The following is a 25,410-nucleotide window of genomic DNA, read 5'->3' on the forward strand; positions in this document are numbered from 1 at the left end:
TTTAACCTCTGTTATTATACTAACATTATCTAATAATAACAATAATATATATTGTAAAATTACCCGTACATAATTTCTAATTCATTTATTTTTATATAATAAATCGATATTAAACATATAATTCATTGCGAAATGAATTGTTTTTATATAAAAAAAAAAAAAAACGTTTTCAATTCAAAAGAAAATACATATATAAAATTGGGAAATGTATATATTACTACATATATATCAAATAGTTTACTAAATCAAAGTTAAAAAATTGAACACTATGAAACCATAAAATTAGAAGAAAAAAAATTGTAAATACAGCAAAAATTATGTTCCATCAAATCGTTTAGTTAATATTTGTTATTAAATTTAATTTTGAAAAAGAATATAGTTATTATAAAATATATATATTAATGTATATATATATATTACGTTATTTCTTTTGTGTTTTCGTAATGGAAGCTTTTTGAGAAATTGGTTAACAACGACGATGAGTGTTTGTGTCCATATGTTTGTGTAGCGCTGTGTTTGTTGTTTTTGCAGATTTTATTTAAATTATGAGCAGTTTTTTCCTTTTTTTGTTTTGTTTTACTTTTTTGAACGATTTTTTTTTGTAAATAAAAATTTTACTTATTACGTTTAAAATTTTCTGAAGGGCGGGTACGTGGCAGACAAACAACCAATTCGCTGTTACATACGGCGAATTCATTTTAGCGGCTAAATTCAGGCGCGTCATCTTGAGTTATATCGCCGTACTTCCAAATGGCCAAATGGGCGGTTAATGCTGCCTGTTGTGCATTCCTGTATTGCTCAACAAGTTCCTTGAGTTTGCGTTCGCGACGTTTCTCAGCGAGTACCAGGCCATCAGCAACCAATTGTTTACCAATATCAACATTAGTAGCTGGGTCATGTACAGTTACTAGTGCTGGTCCGGTAGCAGGCCTCAGCTCAATATTAAGCTGTACTTTACGATTGAGAACATCCTCTGCAAAGGCGCGTAAAGCTTCTTCTTTGTCTTCGTTATCAGAGGGCAATTGAACGAGTGCAAGGGCGTATTCGGTTGCGTAGGGTTTTTCACTTGTAAAGGAGGGTGGTAGCGAAGCAAGCCTGTTAAACGGTACAACCTGCAAGCATAAAATGGAATTAATATATTTTTGTTAACAGAAAAAAAACAATTTTAATTATTAGGAAATTTTGTTGCTTTAAAACTGAAACGACGTAACCAGTTTGAACCTCAGCAGTCTACCGTCCAACTATTGTAACTCCTACATCTCCACAACCATCAGCGCAGCGAAACAAAAAAATATTGTTTCAACGCTTCCTATTGCTTCAATTGCATTCGCCACTTATTGTGGAAAGTGTCATGACCACTGAGTTTACGTTCATAACAAACGTTGAACAATGGATAACGCCGCTAATAAGAGTTTTTAAGCAATATTTCTTTAGCAAGTTTATGACTCAAACGCTTCGCTTTTAAACGGAAACGGATCTAAGGAACTTGCCTAGTAAATGCAACGCAACATTTTTCTACACTTACCTCCTTGTTGCCATAATCAACGTACAAAACGGTAGCACTCTGGCCTTGCACACGTTCTACCTTTGCGCGATACCATTGCTTGTCGGCAGAAAATTGAGCAGCACACAAATCACCGCGCTTAGGTGTGTACGCACCGGTGATTGGCGGGTTCGACTGTAGATCTGCATGCAATTTTGCCATTAGAGCTTCCAATTTTCCACCGTTGTCAACTCCTTGCACAAAGAATGTTAAGTCTGCAGTTATTTCGGTAACAATAACATTTTCATAATTAACTTTACGCTCGACAGGTGCTTTGTCCTCTTTTTCTTCTTCCGCAACTATAGGTTTCTCCTCGACAACCTGTTCAACATAGTTAGCCCAAATGTTTTTCTTTGCAGATTTCGCACGATCTTCTGCGTTTTTAAGCTGTCGGTAATATTCGGATTTTTCAGCGCTAAAGTGTACCTCGGCTAGACCTTCTTCAACCAAAGCGACCGACAGGTTAACGTTAGTGTCTGTCCATAACCAACCAATGACAGAGGAGCCGGCCTTATCAGTGGTATCAATATGCACGGATACATCTCGCTGTAGCACACGATCCCTCGTAAAAGCCAAAGCTTCGTCACCGAAGGGTTCGCCTTCTTGTGCGGGAATACCATTTAATGCAGGACGTGACGAACGTGGGCATGATATGCCAGCCAGTAGGAATGTTACTAAGCAACTATCCTTGGGCACATATAGACGTAAACGAGAACCGCTGGCAACAAACTCGACAATGCCCTCAGTGCGTAAAGCACGTTGCCACGATGGCAGGTATTGAACTTTGATGCGGGAATGGTCTACAGTTAGATCATTGATACGTAATGGCGCACTCTCCTTCTTGCAATGCATACCCTTCAAACCCTTGATAGCTTGACTTTCTGCAGCCAACAATTGATCGTAAGCAGAGGAACGTTGATCATCATCTTGACGGTAACGCACACAGGTGGCCAGACCTTTAGATATGAGCGCTTCGGCTACATTTTGTCCACCGATTAGTACAGTGTAACAATATTTCTCGGGGAAATTATCGCGTGCGGGTGCAATATAATCCAGATTACATTGTACCTTTTTGCCAATTAATTTTTTCCGAAGAAATTCACGTGCTTCGAACATGGAAGGAATTTCATATAGGGGACGATAATTTTTGCCACGTGGTGGAGCTTTTACAATTTCTTCACCATCGGCTCCGACAACTGATCGGTTATCGCGTGGTGGCCTTATGGAAGAGAAGAAAACTTTCTTGATTTGACCGTTTGGCAGTTTTACGTTAATGGCATCGCCGTTAAACACTTCAACAACGTTTCCAGTAAAGTCTTTCTCTTTGAAAGTTGGAGCCCTTGATTGATAGTCATGCCATAAACGTAGGCGTTTCTCCTTAGCGATGCGTTCAGCAGCACGTAGCTTATCAGCACCTAACGAAGAAAACAAAAGAATATATTAGTTAAGTACAACAATTATATATATATGAACATATTATCTATATATTCAGATAATATATATATATATAAACATAATATATAAATTATATTATATATATAAAATATATTATGTATATAAAATATATTATGTATATAAAATATATTATATATATAAAATATATTACATATATATTAACATAAATTATATTATATATATATATTAAAACAAAATATATTATATATATATTAACATAAATTATATTATATATATATTAAAATAAAATATATTATATATATATATTAAAATAAAATATATTATATATATATTAACATAAAATATATATATTAACATGTAATATAAAAACATCTATATATAAAAACATAATATATATAGAAACATAATATATATATAAAAACAAAATATCTATATAAACAAAAAAATTTATTATATATATAAAAACATACTATAAAATGTCTTATTTCATTTATCATCTAATACATGTTGACGGGGTGAAATGATTTTGTTGCCAATTGATAACCCCAAAATCTTGGTGTCCGTCTTTGTTTTAGCACAACATTTGGAAAAGCAAGAGTACAAACATAAGGTTTTCCCAAAAAGGTACTCATGTTCCAAATGGAATGCATACGAAATATTTAACAAATTTGTATTCGAGAGTAACTGTGGACATGATAACTAATGTTAATGCAAAGTTAAAAGATGCAACAACACCTTGAATCTGTCCAGCTTACTCTTGCATCGTTTTGAAATGAATAAAAGCACAAAAAAAATTTTTACTTTAATTCAATTGTGTGATGCAATTATTGTGGAAGGGAAAATAAAAATCTTACTCACCGCCTTTCATGACTGCCATTGACCAATCAACGCATTTGGCTAAACCTTCACGTAGGAGGGCTTCGGCAATGTTTCCTTTGGGATGTATAATTGTGCCAATAAAGTTAGCATTGTTGACGGATTCCAAACGAATTTCTACATCTCTTTGCAATAAACGTGATTCTACAAAGAAACGTGCTTCATCGGCATATGGAATTTTCACGCTTAGATCGGGTTTGCCCTCAGCATCCAACTTCACACCAGGGCAACGTATACCCGAAATCATTAAGGTAATGTAATAGAAATCAGGCAGTAGAAATGCACGCACTGTGGAACCATCACGTACATGTTCGATAATTGCTTTAACAGGATTGCCATTATAGATTTCGACCATATGCGCAGGATTCTCTTGTGTCCACTTAATGTGACGTATTTTTTCAACTGGTGCCGCAAATGACCACTTACCACGACCGGCGCTCTTTGCTTGATCTTCTAATTCGATAAGACTTAGTGATTCAGGAGTTTGACGGCCTTCGCGACGTACAGTCACTAAGCCTTCTTTCACCATAGTCTCAACGACATTCTCGCCGGTTTCTTTATCTCCAAGCCAAACAAATCCATATTCTCGATTTGAGTTCTGGGGTTTTTCATAGCTAAAAGTCACTTCGGCACCGATTAACTTTTTACGTAGGGCCTCCCTCGAATCCCAAGCCCATGGTTCATCCTTTGACTCTTCACCGCCAGAACCTGGACGACGTGCCAATTTTGGTGCAACCACGTAAGAAAATGTTATTTGCTTTTCTGGTGGTGGTGCACCTTTAGAAGCGCGGATAACGACAGTATCACCGGATAACACCTATTGAAAATAATATTATTAAAATTTATATACGTTTTCCTCCTAAATGCACTAAAAGACCAACACGTTGAGCAGACGATAGTCAAAAGTACAATAAGGTTAATTAAGTAATATCAAAATAGACAGAACGAACGAACACGTGCCCGTCTAGTTTGACAGCCAATATGGTGAACGACTGTGAGCGAGAACAGCTGTTCGACAATTTAAAACTTTTAAAAGCAATTTGTGTACACTAGAGGGCGGCAGTGTCTTTATAAAAAATTTAGTTAAATTGTGAAATATTTTGTTTTTAATTTATTTATTTAATAAAGTAATTTTATAAATCGTTAAATTTTAAATAATAAACTTAAACAATATTAAATTAAGTTTAAAATAATTTACAATTTACATCAATGTGAAAAAAAAAATTTACTTTGAAATTAATTTTAAGTCAACAGGTGATCTTTCCTTTGATAAGGATATTTTGAGGATAATTTCCTTTCTTAACATGGTTACATTACATATTCTACTTGCGTCCGTCTGTCCGGATCACGATTTAAAAAGGACAAAGGATGAGATAAAATATAACATCAATAATTACATTTTTATATCGGAAATTATTTTGAGAAAATATATATTTTCTTATACAAATGGTATAATTTTACGATATTAGATACATTGCGACTTATTAAAGTTTCGTTTCCATTGGCATAAGTTGATTTATGCATGTGAAATAGCTTGTTTATTTATATTTCACAAATAAAACAAATGATAAATATTTCAAATCTTGGTAAGTTTCCCTGTGAGGAATTTATTTTTAAAGCTTGCATTCCACACTTTTCGCCTTAAATTAGTTGATTTATTTATAATGAACGCATTTATATGAAAGCTCTTTGTATGGTATATTAGCCTCATTAGCGGCCGTAATGAGTTAAACTGCCTAAGTGAGACTGATGGAAACATGGTAGATTTGAATGACGTGCGTCTTTTTTTTAGGAAAGTGCGTCTAAACTAACTAGAATTTGCAAAAGTTTTTGGTATACCTTTTTCACTAACACATATATATATATTTGTAAGTAGGAAAAATTTATAAACAATATGTATGTAATTACTTTTGAACATAATAACCTTACTTAATTGTACAAAGCGTAGATACTAAAATATAGCGTAAACCTGTTCAGATCTATGTATGGCAGATAGATAATATGTAAGATTTTACTACTAAGTATACATATGGTTAGATAAAGGTAGTGTGAAAGAGGTTGGGTTTTTTTGGGAACAAGTGTGGATTAAGAATGAGTGTGATTTTAATTGAACGCAACCTTGGTCAAGGCGGAAGAATTTACCCCTATACACTGACTTAACTTTGGTATGATTTTTATGTTTGACATCGAATATGTATTATTTTCTTATTCGTAGACAAGAATAAAAATTTGTTAGTTAGTTAGTGAAAAAGTTAGAATATATTAAGAATTTTGAAAATTGTAGTGAGTTTAGATATAGCATTAGAACACAATGCGAAGCTGGTATCTGTTCAGGTAGTATATTTGACAAGTAATTGTTTAGCACATTGCGGTCCAGACCAGATGCGATGGCGGGCCAATACAAATCACTTTACAGATTAGAGGGTCGCAGAAACAAATATATACATTCATATTTGTTATAAATACATTATAACATTATAAATACGGTTATAATATTTAATTTAGTTTTAATAATTTATAAATTTAAATTCATTTATTTGGTCTACCATACAAATAAAATAATGTAGTTTTACCAGCACACCAAAAGAAATTTTGAGTAATTATAGTAGATTAAAAATATGTCGTGGGCCGCAAAAACATTAATATACGGCCCACGGCCGTACTTTGGACAATTCTGGTTTAACACATCAATATATGATGGTTTAAGTCTTTTCTCCCAATAGTGATTTTGTGGTATTCACTACTCTAATTGTGGTATTCACTACTCTACTTGTGGTATTCACTACTCTACTTGTGGTATTCACTACTCTAGTTGTGGTATTCACTACTCTACTTGTGGTATTCACTACTTTAGTTGTAATTTTCACTTTCTCATGGATGGTGAACAGATGATTAGGGATAACAATACAACATAACATATTTCTATTAAACAATTTTTCACACTCATTAATTTAGCTTTAGTTTCCAAATTTTTCAAGTCTTGATTAATTGTAAATACTATATAACAAATCTTGTAAATTACAAACTGCAATAATATTAAAATTTTTTATGAGTTATTATAGCTGCTAACAATTTTACATAATCGCCATGGAAGAAAGACCAATAAAACTCAAGCAGCTTGAAAAAAATTATCCAATGAAAGCGTGAAGTTAACGTTAACGTGGCTTTTACCAAAATTATGCAAGTGTAAAATAAAAACACAAAAAAAAATAATTACAGACAAAAAGGTTAAAAAGGTACATTCAAGAAAATAATTACCCAAAAATAAATGTACGAGTAAGTGCCAAATGATAAATGATAAACTAGCAAAATAACAACAATAAACGGTTAATTGATGGAAGCGAAATATAATCAGTTGCACACACAGCACAAATTACATTGAAGAAAACACGGAGAATAGTGAGGCTTTGGGCTCAAGCACGCAACTCAGCAGTGTTTTCTCAGTGTACCTAAGAAAACACGATTTAAATACATGCATACGAGCACATGCAAGCACACACTACTGCACTGCAACAACAATTTGGGAGCGACGGTCGGGTAATTGTTGGATAAATAAAATAAAATAAAATAAATTCAATATACAAAATGTTTTCCTATGTCACAACAACAACAACAACAACAACAATAGATTTCTTTAATAAATTAAATTCTAAAGAAAATGAGAATGCAGTGTAGTGTAGTGTGTAAGCCCACAATAATTTTTAAAACCAGTTTTCACTGTAAAATTGCCTTATTTTGGGCATAAATAAATTTCCTGAATAAAAGCCATGACAAAAGGGCACACACACACACCTACTACACAAATAAATAAAACTGTACAGATCTATTACATTTTTAAGGGAAATTAGTGTAGTTGGGAGGACATATAATTATTTAATAATATTTAAAAAAATTTTAAAATTCCAAATTTATTTAAATGTTATTAATTTTTTTTTTTTTTACCATAAATATCTGAACCGAACTGTAACCTATTTTTTGATATCAGCCACAATCAACAGGTTCGAGAAGTCGTTGACACGTTTCAACTTCTTTCTGTTTTCTTCTTTTCGAAATAAAATACATATCAACAAGTTGCATTTAAAAATGTCGGTAGTTAATAAGTGGGGAAGAGAGAGGGGGACGCATAGAAATCAATTTGTACAGCATGTGGCTGGCTGTTGGTGTTTTTTTTTGATTTTTTTTATATAAAAACATTTCTACTGATAATTTTTATCAGCAATAGAATTAATTTTAGACTGCAGATAGATATGCTGACGTTCTTCAATCTATGAGAGCTCGAAAAATATGAACTAAAAAAGTAAAAAATTCGTTAAAATTATCTATGAATTGAATAAATTTATTGATATTTTGTGCAGATATCAGTGTTTTATGGTTTTTTAAAATAGAAATACATGTGCAAATATTTTTCTTGATTGCCCGGTGGTAACTTGAAATGCATTAATCTTTTTAATATAAGAAAACTAAAGATTATATTTTAATTAAAACGGAAGTATGTTTTATAAATTCAAAGAAAAAATTATTTAAAATTAAGTAATCTTTAAAAATAATAGAATAGAAGATAACAGAGTTCTAGACTCCCAGTGATTTAAAACACTGCAATCATTATTTAAGGTGACAACTGATGGAAACCTAATGTATGTTAACTTGTCAAATGAAGGTTAAAATACCTTTGGTAAAGTACTAGATTAAAAAAACAAGAACTTTTAAAAAATAAGGACAAAAAATTTATTAAAATTAAATTAAAAAATTATATATCAGAAAATAATATTAATATGTACAACACTAATGTATATATAGTTAATTAGAGTAATTGTATATATAGTTAAATAGAGAAGAAGAAAAATATTATAAAACTTTTTATAAAGCTGAGAGTTTCTGCCCACGTTAGATATTAGCAAATCCTTAACGAGAGATATACCTACAAACCCCTTCATTCGTAAAACGTTTAGTTAGAGTTAGTTATTTGCATAAAATATAGGCGGAGTACAGAACCCTATTTTTTCTTAACTCTTCTAAATTGCTTATGATATTAAAAAATACTATATTTTGTTCTTTTCTGAGAGGTTAGTTAAACTAAACTTTATAGGTATTTTTGAAATAATTGTAATAGAATACAGATAGTGTACGAAGGATTACATATATGAAGAATATATGACAAAATAAAATAACAAATTATTTTATCAGTATAATTTTAAATCAAATAATAAATAGTTATAAAAAATTAAAGTTCTTTAAAATGTAATAGCTTAAAAGTGTAAAACAAAAACGTTTGTTACATATTAACAAAAATTAATAACATTAGCTTACAGCCAAAAATTTCTCAAAGCTAGACCTACATTTTCTATGATTTTTTCTATATCAGATAAAAGCTGAAACTAGTACGAATGTTTTAAGGTACAAGGCGTCGAGGTGACTTTATTAATTTAGGTGCTATGTTATAATGCAAAAATCTACAGATGTAAACGATTTTTTTCTATTGTTTTAACTTTTTCGACTTTTAATGTGATAAGACGCCCATAAAATACTGAAAAAATTATCATTATTTTTTAATTGATGTTGAAGTCTATTTTAATACAAAAAGTTTAGATGGCAAAAAATAAAAATTTTTCTATTTTTTATTTATCCAAAATTGGGGTTCCCAATTTTATATATTTATAAGTATTGTTTAATGTTTTGGGATAGGGCATATAAACATTTTTTTTGGCACTATGTTATGTAAAATCTTTTTTATTTTTTCTTTGTTATTATTTTCTTTAGTATTATTTATTATTCTTCCTTATTTATTTTTCATACGCATTTATTTTGTCTTATTTATTTATTTTTCTTAAATGTATATATTTTTTATTTATTCATTTTTTCTATTTGTTAATTTATTTGTTATTTATTTATTTTTTTTTCTATTTGGTCGTTTTATTTATTTATTTTTTTTCTATTTGTTTGTTTTATTTAATTATTTATTTTTTTTTTTCTATTTGTTTGTTTTATTTATTTATTTTTCTAATTTATTTATATTTCTTATTTATTTATTTTACCTATTTATTTATTTTACCTATTTATTTATTTTTCTTATTTATATCTCTTTCTTATTCTATTTTCTTATTTATATATTTCTATGTATTTATTTTTCTTATTCATTTATTTTATTCTACTTGTTTATTTTTATTTATTTTTCCTATTAATTTATATTTCTTACTTACATTTTTTTATTATTTATTTCATCTATTTATTTTTTTTATTATTTATATCTTTTTCTTATTTACTTTTCTTATTTTTTTTATATATTTTTCTTATTTATATATTTTTCTTATTTATTTATTTTTCTTATTCATTTAATTATCTTATTTATTTATTTCTATTTATTTTATTTATTTATTTTTTTTTTATTATTTATATCTTTTTCTTATTTACTTATATACTTTTCTTATTTTTTTATATATTTTTCTTATTTATATATTTTTCTTACTTATTTATTTTTCTTATTCATTTAATTTTCTTATTTATTTATTTCTATTTATTTTTTTTGCTTATTATTTATTTTTCTTATTTTTTTTGCTTATTTATTTATTTTTCTATTTATTTATTTTTCTATTTGTTTGTTCTTCATTTATTTTATTTATTTTTCTATTTGTTTTCTTCATTTTATTATATTTATTTATTCTATTTGTTTTCTTCATTTTATTTATTTATTTTTCATATTTATTTATATTTCTTAATCATTTATTTTATCTATTCATTTCTTTTATTATTTATATATTTTTTTTTATTTGCTTATATTTCTTATTTATTTATTTTTTTTATTTAAATATTTTTTTTTTATATTTTTTTATTTATTACTTTTTCTTACATATATTTTTTTCTGATTTATTTATTTTTCCATTAAATCAGTGTAATCAACTAATATGTGAGTTCTGGACCTGTCTGATCAAGGTTTAGGTTGAAGTGGCGACCTTGTGAACCAAAAAAAAAAAAACAAATAAATAAATAATGGTCACTTATGATACCACTGAAAAATATTGATCATATTTCGTAAATCTAAAGTACCAACGAAAAAAAGTAGAAGGTCTTAGTGGACAGCACACAGCTAGCGTTTAAAGATCAATTTTGCTTCCAAGAATATTTATTAGATATGAATATATAAGTGATCTATTTTGCTCGTATGGTTAAAAAAAAATGGCATGTAATATATAACTCAATAAATCTAAACATGCAATTAAGTTAATTATATATAATTTATTTACCTAATATGTTGAAATTAAGAGGTGTTTGCACACTAATAGATAATTTATTAAATACGTTTCAAATTAAGTGGCAAAAAAAAAGAACGCAGTTTTTGTTATAGATCCAAAGAAGGTATGTCCATGAATGACGAATGATTGAAAGTAATACGAGATAAAGAATAGTGAACCTTTTCAGAACTATTTGAGACGTCAGGAACTGTTTGATTGCATTAAATATGAAAATAGATCAAATGAAAAACTATTTTGGTTGGTTCAAACTGGACTTTGGTGTTCAACACCACCAATTCAACCTAACCTAACATATAGAATAAAGAACTAATTAGGAATAAAGATTTTTTTATGAAAATAATAAAGAAACTTTACATAAAGCTAGAGTGCTTAATATAAATAATGTAGATATGTATGCTATGTAATTCAATACCCATTTATTATTTTTTTTTTTTATTATTTGATTGGAAGATGCTTCAGTACTTAGTGTTTTGCTGACATTTTATTGGTTATCGGTCTTTTATTACATTTCTGAAAAATTTAGATAGTATATAGTAAATATCACTTCCAGTTTGTTGGCGGGAAATGTTTAGGAACTGAGAAATAAGGATTATAATTTGAGGTAGAAAAATTGTTTTGTGTGAAATTACATTAACTCAAATCATTGAAATGAAATTTCTTTCTATTTGTTAAGTAAATCTTTTCTATATTTATTACATTAAACTGATAAGATATATTTCGTTCTGAACTACATTAAGTACCTTATCAACTACTAAACAGATAACAAATATTTTTCTACATAAACTACATCTATACATTGTCATATATATACGTGAAGTACAGTTCATATCCGGATTTTATCAAATAATAACTTCAGACGAAATTTACTTTTGATATAGATTTAAAATTATGTATGAAAATGCAAAAAAAAATCCCAACTCTTTAGCAAATAAAGCTCTGATTTGTCATGAGATAGTTCATTTTGATTTTATAGTTTGGAACTTTTTGACAGTTTGGAACAGTTTTTACAGTAAGAACCAATATTTTTAATGAAAATTTAAGCTACAGTATACTCTGAATATATTGATAAATCATGTTTTAGGAATACTCTAGATTACCGAAATGTCCAAATAATGAGAGATTGTTCAATAACATCAATAACACTAAAAACTATCATTTTTATGTTATAAAAACGTCGTATATATGCGCGCTATTTGAATTACTGACTGGAAAAGTAACTGTATTAAATAAATAAATAAGGTGTATTGAAACTGTATCAATGGTTAATGAAAAAATATTTGATAGCATATTATTTTAAAGAAGGTCATTTCTCCAGAGAGAACGAAAGCTATCCATTAAACCAAAGTGTTAAGTCTCTACCAAAATCTCTATTTTTCTAGAATAAAAAATTCATGTACAAATTACTTCGTAAATTCAAATACTAAAAGTGTTATTACATTCACATGTTCTTGGTCACGCTATACCAATTCCCGAGTTTAAAATTAGTATTCATGACACGTTCCATACAGTTTTGTTAATTTTTAAAATTGATATGTTCGACTACTTTTATGGCAATTTTATGATGATTAACCCAATTATTAAGTTGTGTAATGGTTCCTCCTTTTAAAGAAAGGATATTAGTTCCACTTGATTTTCTCGATCAATTTTAGTATTGAACATAGTTTACAGAGTCTAATTACTTAATCCGATATAAGATGCTCACCTAAATATTTTTTTGCTTTATAAAACAGTGTACATGCTTTGAAGTCTCATAAAACCCATAGATGCATTCACATTCTTTTTTTTTTTTTTCTTAAAAAACCAATCCAATGTGCCCAAAGCAAATAACTAAGTAAATTCCACACTTCTTTTATGCAATCTGTTAATGCTCATATATACATACTAAAAAAAGGCAAGACTTGAAATGATAGCTAAGAGCACTAATAAGAGCACTAATTGTTTGTATAGACAAACAATCGCCGCCTACTCACTTTAGGGTAGGCTATTGTAACCCGCAGACTAGGGTAACATGAAAGTAATTAGAATACATAGGTTAAGATGTAGATGGTTATTGCTTGTGTGAGAGTGAAGGGGATCATGTAGAAGTGGGAATGAATCGGGGGATTGGTGGCAATTAAATTGAAGTCAACCAAGATTGAGTTATAGAAACATAGTCACTCCTATGGAGCAGTTTCCAAGGAAGCTTGAACTCAGATTTGTGTGCGTTTGGGCAAAAAAAAAAAAAAAACAGATGGTTGACATTATGAAGGTTAAGCTGCAGTTATAGTACACATTGGAAATTGATAATTTATGCGTGACCAATAACTGTTGAGCATATACTGCTATATCCTAAGCTCAATGAGAACAGGAGGTAGGACAGTTCTTTTTACACAGATCTTCATGAATTTACATTCTTTTGAATAATTGTAAGTTCATATTTACATTCGATCTCACTGATATTAGCGCCAATGTAATAGGTGTCGATATATCCATGAAGAATGCTATAGGTTAGTCTAAGTTGTGCGACTGCATCAAAATCCACTAGAGCTTAAATAATGAGCAGTTCTGATACCATTGAATGAATATACTCTACCCTAATGGAAACTGCAAATACAGTTAATACAAACGCAACAAAATTGTTATGTTTAAAAAATTTCTAGCGAAAGCATTTCTTTAAACATTTTTAATATAAAAAAATTAATTTTTTTATGCGCTAGTCTAATAAAAATATTTGTGCGGTAACGAATCTATGATCAGCATTATTGATGGAAGCATATCTGAAGAGTACATAGTTCAAATTTAATTGGCACGTAAAATATAGTACAATTTACCATCTAAATGAGTAAATTTAATAAATAATAATTTTTATTTTTATTTATTACAACCGAAAACATTACAAATAGTGATTTTATACTATTTTAAAATCGTTTATATTTTATACTCTGTACTTATTGAAAAGCAAAATGTAATACCTTCACTTTAGCTGGCGTTATATGTGAAGTTTATATACAAAACCTGATTTTCGTATTTAATATTTGTAAGTTAAAATTTAATGAAAGGTGAAAGTGAAGAGGTTTGCCCATTGGCATTCAAAACATAAGAGTAAATCGCAAAGATATCAACAGTATTGTGGAACTTATGCCTTTTGATTGAAGCATTTGCCACAGTGGTCAACAACGGCAAGAAACTTACTTATTCATTCTTGGCATAATGCGAAATGCAGTGAAAGTGTATTTTTTTGTTCATTACTAAATTTAATATTAGTTAAAAATTTATTTTCATAAAAATTTATATTTTTATTTAAAATATTTAAATACATATCGGATTTATTTTTTGTATAGTAAAGGGCATGGGACAAGTATAAGATAGACGATTATAATAAAAAAAAAAAACTATTATAGTTTTATATAAAAGTATAAGAAAAATGTTGTTTTTAAATATAAACAATAAAAAAAAGTTGTAGTAATAAGCAAAGTTGTTTAAAAATAAATTCTTCGCGCCATATAGTTTCAGTTAAAGATGTTGTCGCCCCTTATGCACATTCATTATCATATATTAAAAGTATTTAACATTTTAAAATATATTAAATACTTTTAAGCATTAACTGCAATGGTATATAGTATTTTTCATACATAATTCTATAAAAATAAGAGTTTATAGCAGTTCGTTTCACAACTAAAGACGCAAAATTTACCTGTGAAAAAAACAGGTACAAAACTGTATTTAGGTAAGAACCAGACCACCTATTAGACCAGCCTATTAAGTCAAATAATACGTTACTATCCAATAGGCATGCTATTCAGAATGGCCATGCAAATGCCGCATACTACATACAAATTTTAGTGGAACCATACATTGCATTTACTATTGACATATATGAATTCTACTCTCTCTTTATGTATCAAAATATATTCATTAAAGCACATATTTGATATATGTTCAAATCAATATGGCATCGCACTTGAATTCTTTGACATTATGCAAATAATTTAATTTACATTTGTTAAAAACTTCTTTCCTATTTAATTATGTACTTATTTTTGTTGCGGCTCCGGCAAGACGAAAACGAATGACTTTTAATCTGCCAAGTTGGCACCTTCGTGCAACTTTCATTTTGCCTGTTCGTGTTTCTTGACGTGTCATACGTACTTTAAACGCAATTATTTTGTCCCGCTCGCACATCAACGAATTTAGGTGCACGCGTTTCTTTTGTACTTCAATGAAAAATGTGTTGGAATTTTAGGGTATTTAAATCAATTATATTTAATTCAATTAATTAAACTGGTATTCATTTTTGCACTTACTTGTTTAACGATGCCTTTACGTATCGGTGCTGGAATCGCCGCTGGCGCACCTTCCTTATTGCTCGGCACAGAACCAGTACCCGGAACAGTTGCTACATTTGCTGCACTCATATTTTTTTTTAATAAAGCGGGTGTATCCTCAGTATTTTAGAAATTTGTTTGGAATCACTTAATCAATTTGCACTTGCAAATTTTTATTATTTTTCAAAGAAAAATATGATTTTTTTCCCCAAGAAACTATTTTCTTGTTTTAACCTAAACGCACCTCCGCCCGTCGCGAACTTTATAATCGGTTTGACAGCATTAAATTTGAATATCAACTTGAAACCTTGTCAATGGTATCTCAACTATGCATTGAAAGTTGCTATCTTCGTTTAATGTTAATTCGTTAGAAAGAGTACAATATATTTTTAAATGCGCAGCTGTCAACATAAGCAGCTTGTAATGAAGCAACAACAAAGAAAGTAGCCACGATGACAAAATTCAAAGAAAAAATTATCTTTAAATGTCATTAAAAACAGTGCTACCAAATTTTCCAAATATTTTACAATTTTTGATAAATTTTTAAAATATTTGTGGAAAATATTTTCCTTTTAGTACAGATAAATTATATATGATTGTTGGAATTACAATTTGTGTATCATATGAAATTAATGTCAAGTAAATAAAAATTTTATATGCTGAATTATTGATTTAAAATCATAAAACAATTACTTGTGTCAGGAAAAAAATAAATCTTCAAATTTAAAGTTACATTGAAAAAAATTGATAACGAAGTTTAAACACATTGAAAGCCATTATAATATTTGAGTTCGATTGCAAAAATACTTCTTAAACGTTGTAGTGCGAACTGATAATAATTCAAAGTAAGTATATTTTGAATCATATATAAGCAAAAATGACTGACAAATAGCCGTAAGAGGAACTTGAGTCTTGCCGAAATGCGTTCGATTCAAATATAGTAGTGCATGTATTATATATTATACACATATATAAGATAAAAACTTTTATTATCACTGAAATTATGTGCTAGAGAATTAAATACATATTAAATAAATACTTATATTTATGACCAAAAATTATTATTATAATAATTTGTTACCGGGCTAATTGGTCAAATTTTAATCACTAGAATAGAAGTACAACTATTTATATTTAATTATTAAAAATACGTTTATATTTCATTTCCGGATTATTTCGAGCTATCTTCGATAGTCATCTGTCAACGGGAAAACTAAAAACAACATCATCAGGATCGTTCTCGATTTATTTAGCGGATTGGAAAGAAAAATCATACAGAAATACAACTAATAAGGATGACAACAGAGGAAAAACAACAAAAAAACAATTATTGTTGTTTTTTCTTTGTGTCAGTCATCTTATTATTGCTATATATGTATGATTTCTTGTCATTAATCCGCCCTATAAAAGATGTGAACATCCTATATTTTGTGTAAGGTTCCCCTGAAGATGACTATCGAAGATAGTTCGCAAATAAATCGAAATAAATATATGAAACCGCATTTTTTGAAAAAGTATAAATAATAAATTAGTGTCTTTTTATTTATATTAAAATTTGACCAATTAACCCGGTAACAAATTATTATCATATTAAATAAATATATTTTAACGTAAAGAAATTTTTACAGTAGTTTTAAAGCAAGAACTTAATACTTTTTATTTAATTATACAGTTGAGACTTTTTTTTTTATAAATAGCGCTCCATTAAAAGTAACTAATATTAAGACCATTTCAAAGTTTCTATTTTGGTGAACGACTATAATATATAGTCACAAGACTTATTTAGATCTGTAATTCTTATATCTACACATGTTATAAGGACTCTCAAAAATATGGCTATATATTATTAAATTTTGTTTGTAATTATTTAATTGATTTTAATATGTGTGTATCGTCTTTTACCGCGTCCAGTAACCTTTTCCAACCAAACTAACTTCCACTAGCAAATCTATCTGTCGCACTGCGCTAACACGATATTATAGTCCTTAAGATTAATACAAAATGTTTTAAATTTATTTTTCTACCTGTTTATTACAAGGATTTTTTATATTTTTAATCTGGCTATAGATCTCTTTTTGTTAATAATTAAACGTTTAATATTTTTTTTTAGAACAAAGAGGATGACGTATCGTAATCCTGGTGATGACTCTCAAGGAGAGTCGAAATATAGAGTATGATAAAAAATATTAAACGTTTAATTATTTAACAAGAAGGGACTTACAGCCAGATAAAAATATATAAAAAACCCATTTTAAGATTAATGTTTATAACTGTGGCACTGATATCATTAAAAAAAGGGTTTGGTGAATTTTCTATTTTACAACATATGCTTTAAAAAAATACATAACCTTCAACCTTTAGTACAATACCAAAGAATGAACACACATTTAAAACAGAATGCAGTTTTATATAAAATATATTATTTATTTTTTTGTAAAAACCATTGATGTAACAACGTTGCCAACTTTCCCGCCAAATTTAAATGACGGTGTTGGTATTGTACATTTTTTGAGAAATTTATCAACAAAACTTAAAATTAATTCGTCTTCAGTCCAATTACACGATGTAATTATAAATAAACTCTTCTCATCCATAATATTTAGCACAGAATTTATATATAAATCTCGTTTCTGCTTTGAGTTATCAGGACACAAACTTATCGCATCGTAAGTACCTTTATCATGGACAATTTTAAATATACCAAGTTTTTTCATTTCTTCTAGATTTGTCAGATCGGCTACTGCATATTGTATATTTAATTTTCTGTCATTTTTTATACTATTGGCTAATTGAACAGCTTTTGGGGAGTAATCTACTCCCAATAAGTTGTTATAACCTTCTTGTGCTAGTTCTATAAGTAGCATGCCGTTGCCACAACCCAAATCAATTATGCGATCGTCTTCTTCTATTGAATCTTGCTTTAATATCCAAGTAATTATACGATTTTGTGAGTCCTCATCAAACCATATTTCACCAACATCTCCATTTCTGTTGTAATTATAGATTTCGCGACTATAGCTGGTTTCCCAATATTCCATTGTACCCAGTTCAGAGCTATCCAATTCTTCTATAGACATCTTGTTGTAACGATTTTAGGTAAATATAAAGTAACAAATTATAAGATCTATAAAATTTTTAATGATTTACTAAAATAATTTATAGCAATAATTAACAGAAAAAATAACTGAAGTCAAAATAAATCAACAAATAAAATCGTGCCGACTAAATTTTGACGTTTCGCTTCTGCCAAACACATATGAGTTTGAAAACAGTGTTGCCATGTAAAATTTTTATTAGAAATTGGATTTATACATAGCATGCAAAGTTTTTCTATGAAGAAAATTTTAATTTATAGGCCGTGTTCGAGTTCGAGTAAATTTATGTAAAATAAATAGAAGATTCCTAGGGATTTTTTGCACTGCATTTATGTAAATAATTAGTTATTGCACTTATTTATTATTTTTGGTTAAAAGTTTTCAAATTTATTTACTAAACATCTTATAAAATTTTCACAATGGTAACAATTTACCTAATTTTTATCTAATTTACATTACTCGAAATTCTTGTAAATACCAACAGTCGCTGCCATACCGACATAATTTACTATTTACCTCAGTTTACACGCACACGGCCGTGAAGATACATAAGAACATATATATAATATGAAATCTCTTATTTGCTTTGTGCTAAATAAAAAAATATATAAATACAAATAAGAAATAAAAATAATATATATTACATATTATATTTTATATACATTAAGTTTTTAATTTCTGTTTACATGATATAATTTGTGATTCTTTTTGAGCATTTCAAGTTCAATTTTAATTTTGTGAAACAGCTGTTTTCCACCGAATACTAAAGAATTTATCAAACTTATACGGCGTTTACATTGGCCGAAAATGGCTCATTTTGGTCAAAAATCGAAAATGAGTATCGAATGGCTCATTCTTGCATATAAAATTTCAAGCACAAAAATGAGCAATTTTCTCACATTCTGTATGACGTTCGAATGCATTCCACATACGTTCCAAATGCAAAGGAATCCATTGAACATACCCTAAATGAAAGCTCTTCATGGCATTTTGACAGTTTGAAAAAGCTGTTTTTAACATATTTACAAAAAAAGGTAAACAAATGTTTGGTGGTTGCATTTTCTTGAAAACGATGCACTGCTTTTTAGAACTTTTACTTCCCAAAAAGTAATTAATCGAAGTTAAAAATATGTTTTAAGTTTCTAATGTAAGGTTTGATGGCATATTTAACCTTCATGCAACATTTTTTTGGCACAGGCCAAAAATCAAATCAACATGCAAGTTGAAAAATCAGCTGTTGAAATGAGATCAAATGAAATAGAACAAATGTAAACACTTTCAAATGGCTCATTCAAAATGAGCCATTTTTGGCCAATGTAAACGCCATATTATTGTGTGCTACAATGTTTTTTCTTTATTTCATTTCTCTCATCTAATTTAGCTTTTTATTATTTTTGTTAGTAGAGCCTTGTAAAAGTTTATGGATGATGAGTTCAAATTAGGAAGATAAACAACAAAACATTGGACAATTACTCGAGTAAAAATGAGTCGACATTACTCGACATAAAATGCTTTATCCTCAATATTTTTTATATATATATTATATATTTAAATTTTATATTTTATTATAATTGATTTACTTCATTAAAGCATGTTCACAGAATTTCATTTAGGTACTCATTCAATGCTTAAACATTACTGAACATTACCGTGGTTAAATTTAATAATATATCACACAAAAAAATTAAAAGTATATATGATATATTAAATATTTCATTAAACACTTATTTCCTCAGTGCCTTTGTTTACAGCTTACCTGTTTGTTTACATATATTTTACATATAAAACACAACATACATTTCCAATTTTGGTAGTTTCACTTGCGAAATGTTTATTTTTAAGGGTTGCATTCGATATTTTTCGCTTTAAATGAGTTGATTTATTGATATTCAGTGTACATGTATTAAAAATACATTTTGTATGACATTACAAAACAAGAACATTGAATGAAAAATGTATTTTTTAGCTTCGTTTTAAAAAATATTCGGGAGGGCGGTGTGAATTATATATTATTTTCAAGAATAAGTTATTCCTGATTTTTATATTTTTAAGGCAAAAATAATAGTTATTTGTGCGTTTTATAATAAAAAGCAAAATATAAGTGTTATATTTGATGAATATAATATAAAGCAAATTTAGGACGTGTGCGAGTTAGCTAAGTTGATGCTAAACCAAATGGGACTTTTCTTGAGATTTTTTGCACTGCACACATTTTGCCATTTATCAGCACCTATCGACACATCACTACATTATCGGCACAACTTAGAATTTCCCTCATTTAGAACTCAACTTAACCTAAATAGCACACGTCCGTAATTATTATGTTTAAAGTTTGATTTTAAAACGCGAATGATAACAGTTATAAGTTGATTACATATCATATTTTTTAAACAAATCGAAATGGCAACTCTAAAAATTTCCCTATTTCCGAAACATTTTCTACCGTATGTCAAACATATAAAAATTTCTGATGTATTTCGGCTTCGATAAGGATTTGTATACAAATTTTTAAAACCGCTTAATGTTTTAATATTTATGTTATTAATCCAAAAAAACAATAAGTTAATACGTACCGTAGTACAGGTTAGTAAAACTAATATATTGTGCAACATATAAATAGAAAATATGTCAATAACGCATAAGTGTTAATGTCAACTATATTTCGCTGTATAATTTTTTTGTGCGTTTACCAAAAATAAATTTTTTTGTTAATTTGCAGACATCTTATGAATAATATGTCTCCACGAAAGTCTAAAGGAAAGGCGCGCGAAAGCGTTCGTCTTGGTCGTATAAGTAAAGGTGGCAAAAAGAACCGCACTAAAGGAAGTTTCTCAAGTAAGTCCTAACAAAATTTAGATGAAGCTAAATTCCATTTTAATTTGTATTGAATTATTGGATCAAATAATTTATTTTTATTTGCTGAATTTATATTCTAAATAATAGTGGAATTTAAGAATTAAAAATTACATGCATTTATCAGTCAGATTTAATTGATTTTAACATTGTATTTATTTACTTAGATTTGCGTACAATAAATTGGTTAGACATGAAGCTTCCACCGTTCGAGAAAAACTTTTATGAGGAGCACCCTCGTACGCGTAGTCGTTCAGCTAACGCCGTTGAAGAATATCGCGCCGCCAACCAAATAACTGTACGTGGTTTAGCTCCTAATCCAATACCGTTCTTCGATGAAGCTTGTTTTCCAGATTACTGTATGAATGAAATTCGTCGGCAAAGATATACCGAACCTACTCCTATACAAGCACAAGCGTGGCCGATTGCTATGAGTGGTTCCAATTTAGTTGGAATCGCTATGACTGGTTCGGGGAAAACATTGGCTTTTATATTACCGGCTATTGTTCATATCAATAATCAAACACCGTTACAGCCCGGTGAAGGACCAATAGCCTTGGTCTTGGCACCAACTCGCGAACTGGCGCAGCAAATTCAAACGGTAGCTACTGATTTTGGCTCCAATTCATTTGTTCGCAACACATGTATTTTTGGTGGCGCACCGAAAGGAAAACAGGCAAATGATTTGGAACGAGGTGTTCAAATAGTCATTGCCACACCTGGTCGCCTTATTGATTTTCTTGCCAGCGGTAACACAAATTTGCGTCGCTGCACTTATTTGGTATTAGATGAAGCTGATCGTATGTTAGATATGGGTTTTGAGCCACAAATTCGTAAAATTTTGGGTCAAATACGCCCAGATCGTCAAATTTTGATGTGGAGTGCTACTTGGCCAAAAGAAGTGCGCCAACTTGCTGAAGATTTTCTTGGCGACTATATCCAAGTGAGTAATTATTAATTATAGTATGTAATTAAATATTTTATTATAAAAAATATTATTTACAGATAAATATTGGTTCGCTTGAGCTCGCTGCTAATCACAATATTCGCCAGTTAGTAGACGTGTGTGATGAATCGGATAAGGGTGTTAAGTTAAAAGAACTGCTCTCACATATATATGATCAAGCACACGCTCCTGGTAAAATAATTATCTTTGTTTCAACCAAGAAAAAGGTGGACGAATTAGCACGTTTTATTAACGGTTTTGGGGTTCATGTTGGCGCCATACATGGCGATAAATCCCAAGTGGACCGCGATAAGGTATTAGGTGATTTTCGTTGCGGCCGATCAAATATATTAGTTGCAACAGATGTAGCTGCACGGGGTTTGGATGTTGATGGCATTAATCATGTTATAAATTTTGATTTTCCGCAATCGGCAGAGGACTATATACATCGCATTGGTCGAACTGGTCGAAAACACTGCACTGGTACGTCGTATGCATTTTTTACCCGTAAGAATGCGAAATGTGCAAGTGGTTTGATCGATGTATTGCGTGAAGCCAATCAACCGGTGAATCCAGATTTGGAACACTTGGCTCTTCATGGTGAAGATGCTGGTGATGGTGGCAAGGGCGGCAAGTCTCGAAATCGTGCTGATCGTGGCAACCGTGGTGAACGGATTGGACTTGGTAATGATATATTTGAAAAAATTATGAGTGCAAATAATATCAAGGGAAACTCAAATAATGCATATAATGGTGGTATAGTGGCTAGTCGTGGTGAGAACAATTATTCACCATCGTTTGATATGCCCAGACGCGGTCGTAATGACTTCATATCATCTATTGGTATGCCGAGTCGCAGTAATAGTGATTACCCCTCATCCATTCGTATGCCCAGTCATAGCAATGGTGATTACCCCTCATCTACTCGTATATCGGGTCACAGTAATGGTGATTACCAATCATCCACTCGTATGAATTCTGGTCGCGGTGGTAATGACTACCCATCATCCATGGGAATGTCTGGTCGCGACGGTGGCGATTATCCATTACCGTTTGGTATGTCCGGTCGTGGTGGAAATAATTATCAATCATCTATTGGTATGTCTGGACGTGGTGACGATGATTTTCAGCCAATGTCGGGAATGTCTGGTCGTGGTGGTAGTGATTACCAATCATCGATGAGTATGTCTGTTCGTGGTGGCAGTAACTACCCATCATCGATGAGTATGTCTGGTCGGAGTGGCAATGACTTCCTATCATCGTCTGGTATGTCTGGTCGTGGTGGAAATAATTATCAACAATCTAGCAACAATGGAAACTACGGCGGCAACTTCGATAGCAGTAATTTTGGCGGTGATAGTTATGCTGGTCATAGCTATTCTGGTGTTAATTATGGTGGTAATATCCATGGTGCTAACAACTACTCAAATGGTAGTGGCTTTGATGCTGCAGCACTACGATCTCGTAATTTCAACTCAAGACATTAGCTGCAGACATTAGTTTGAAATTTGCAATCTGGCAAATAGGTTAGCCAAACACATTTTCCGATTTCGGAAATAAAAAAGTATAATTAATTTTTTGCTTTAAGTAAGAATTTGTCTACATAATTTTTTATGTAAATTTATATTCTCCTAATTTAAGATAAACATTTCTAGAAATATTAGAATTACAGGGCTAATTTTGAATTTAATTAAGTTTTACGCCTATATTTATAATTATAACCCAAAGATATTCATTGAATTTTTACTTTTGTTAACAAATTTTTTAATTTAATTTTAAATTTGAAACGTATTTTTTTTTTAAATCTTTATTTAAAATAACTATAAACTGTATAGAATAGAATACAGAATAAATTAAAAAGAAAAGTTTTTTGTCTTTTATATTAAAAACAAGGATGGCAAATAGCGCTTAAGAAAAATTCATAATTCACTTTTTAAAACAATACAGTCCAACGAGAAGTTGTGGCGCAGAAACACTGCACTGCTCACAACCAATTTTCAACACAATAACCTTAGTGCGAAGAACAGAAAACTGATCTACAGCCAGATAATCAGAGCAGCACTACTCTACGAGTGTGTCGCATATAGTAAAGCTGCCAACTCTACTATCCAGAAGCTGCAAGTTGCTCAAATTCTGGCTCTCCGAAGACTATTCAAAGTGCCTTGATACATCCGCACAAATGACATGCTAAGAGACCTTAGAATAGACCAGGTCAAAAAATACATAAGGGACGGAGCCTCGAAGTTATTCGCAAAAACCGACAGGCTGCCCCCTCTTAGCACTATCTAATCTCAGAATAATCTCTAGCCCCACAGAGCGGTACGCAGATCTTAGATCATTCATCACGAATCACGAAGCTTTTAAGGAATACATAAATTAGTCAGTGAAAAGGGTATGACTCTGCAGAAACCATCCCAGCTATCAAAGAGTAAAGTGTCCAGATGTACTAACTCGGAAAAGACTCAACATGAACATGAATGAGTTAACTGGTTCTTTGGGATATTTTGTGGTGGAACTTATTAAGCATTTTCTTTTTTTTTTTCTACAACTTAGTTAATAGCTCAATCTATTGGCGAATTAAAATTTGTCGGGTTCAAAGTCATCAATCACAGACTTAAATCGGACACTTTAGTTTGCCTGAGATGCTGTATTTAAGGCGGGCCATTATTTTAAACAAAGCTAATAGTATTGGATAAAAATAATTTATTATAAAATTATTAAAAGGATATGAGCAGACGATCAAATATTATTCACTGTCCCAGACAGAATATCACAATTTATTCGGAAAGTCTTCTCGTGGACTAGTGAAGGTTCACATCCTACGACTCAACAATTTGCCTTTTTTTAAATCTGAATCGTAAGTAGAGTTATATATAAACCTATTTAACCACATTAAACGATTGAGTGGAATAAAAAATTCATAATTAAAATGGTAGCGATGTAAACGATAGTATTTAAATTGAACTGGAGAGAGATATATAAAGGGCGAAAGAGATAGGAAAAAATGTAAAGTGAGAAAAAAAAATAAAGTGAGAAAGAGAGAGATGTGGAATATGGGAGATAAATGTAAGGTATGGGAGAGAGGTGTAGAGTTTGAAAGGGAGATGTAGAGTATGGGAGAGAAAAGCAT

General features: G+C 29.9%; 3 protein-coding genes across 4 annotated transcripts; 1 reads left to right on the forward strand and 2 right to left on the reverse strand.

Moving 5' to 3' along the window:
- Window positions 1–444: 444 nt before the first annotated feature.
- Window positions 445–15,848, reverse strand: LOC119669706 (staphylococcal nuclease domain-containing protein 1). The gene is made up of 4 exons (XM_038079708.1): window positions 15,366–15,848; window positions 3,818–4,652; window positions 1,526–2,958; window positions 445–1,112 (listed from the first exon to the last, which is right to left on the reverse strand). Exons 1-4 carry the CDS (start codon window positions 15,474–15,476, stop codon window positions 699–701), a joined length of 2,793 nt encoding a protein of 930 aa, XP_037935636.1. The 5' UTR covers window positions 15,477–15,848; the 3' UTR covers window positions 445–698.
- A 261-nt stretch (window positions 15,849–16,109) lies between these two features.
- LOC119674752 (ATP-dependent RNA helicase p62-like) lies at window positions 16,110–23,998 on the forward strand. Of its 2 annotated transcripts, none has more exons than XM_038085911.1 (4): window positions 16,110–16,231; window positions 21,201–21,316; window positions 21,502–22,277; window positions 22,340–23,998. In XM_038085911.1, the coding sequence occupies exons 2-4, from the start codon at window positions 21,208–21,210 to the stop codon at window positions 23,765–23,767; spliced, it is 2,313 nt and encodes a 770-aa protein (XP_037941839.1). In that variant the 5' UTR covers window positions 16,110–16,231; window positions 21,201–21,207; the 3' UTR covers window positions 23,768–23,998. The 2 variants fall into 2 exon arrangements, with proteins under 2 accessions (XP_037941839.1, XP_037941846.1); XM_038085918.1 differs by lacking the exon at window positions 16,110–16,231 and adding an exon at window positions 20,969–21,064.
- LOC119674768 (EEF1A lysine methyltransferase 2) lies at window positions 17,805–18,564 on the reverse strand. The gene has a single exon (XM_038085928.1). It carries the CDS (start codon window positions 18,461–18,463, stop codon window positions 17,810–17,812), a length of 654 nt encoding a protein of 217 aa, XP_037941856.1. The 5' UTR covers window positions 18,464–18,564; the 3' UTR covers window positions 17,805–17,809.
- Window positions 23,999–25,410: the final 1,412 nt, after the last annotated feature.

Source organism: Teleopsis dalmanni, chromosome 1, assembly GCF_002237135.1.
Source record: "Teleopsis dalmanni isolate 2A chromosome 1, ASM223713v2, whole genome shotgun sequence".
In the NCBI taxonomy this organism is placed as follows: domain Eukaryota; kingdom Metazoa; phylum Arthropoda; class Insecta; order Diptera; family Diopsidae; genus Teleopsis; species Teleopsis dalmanni.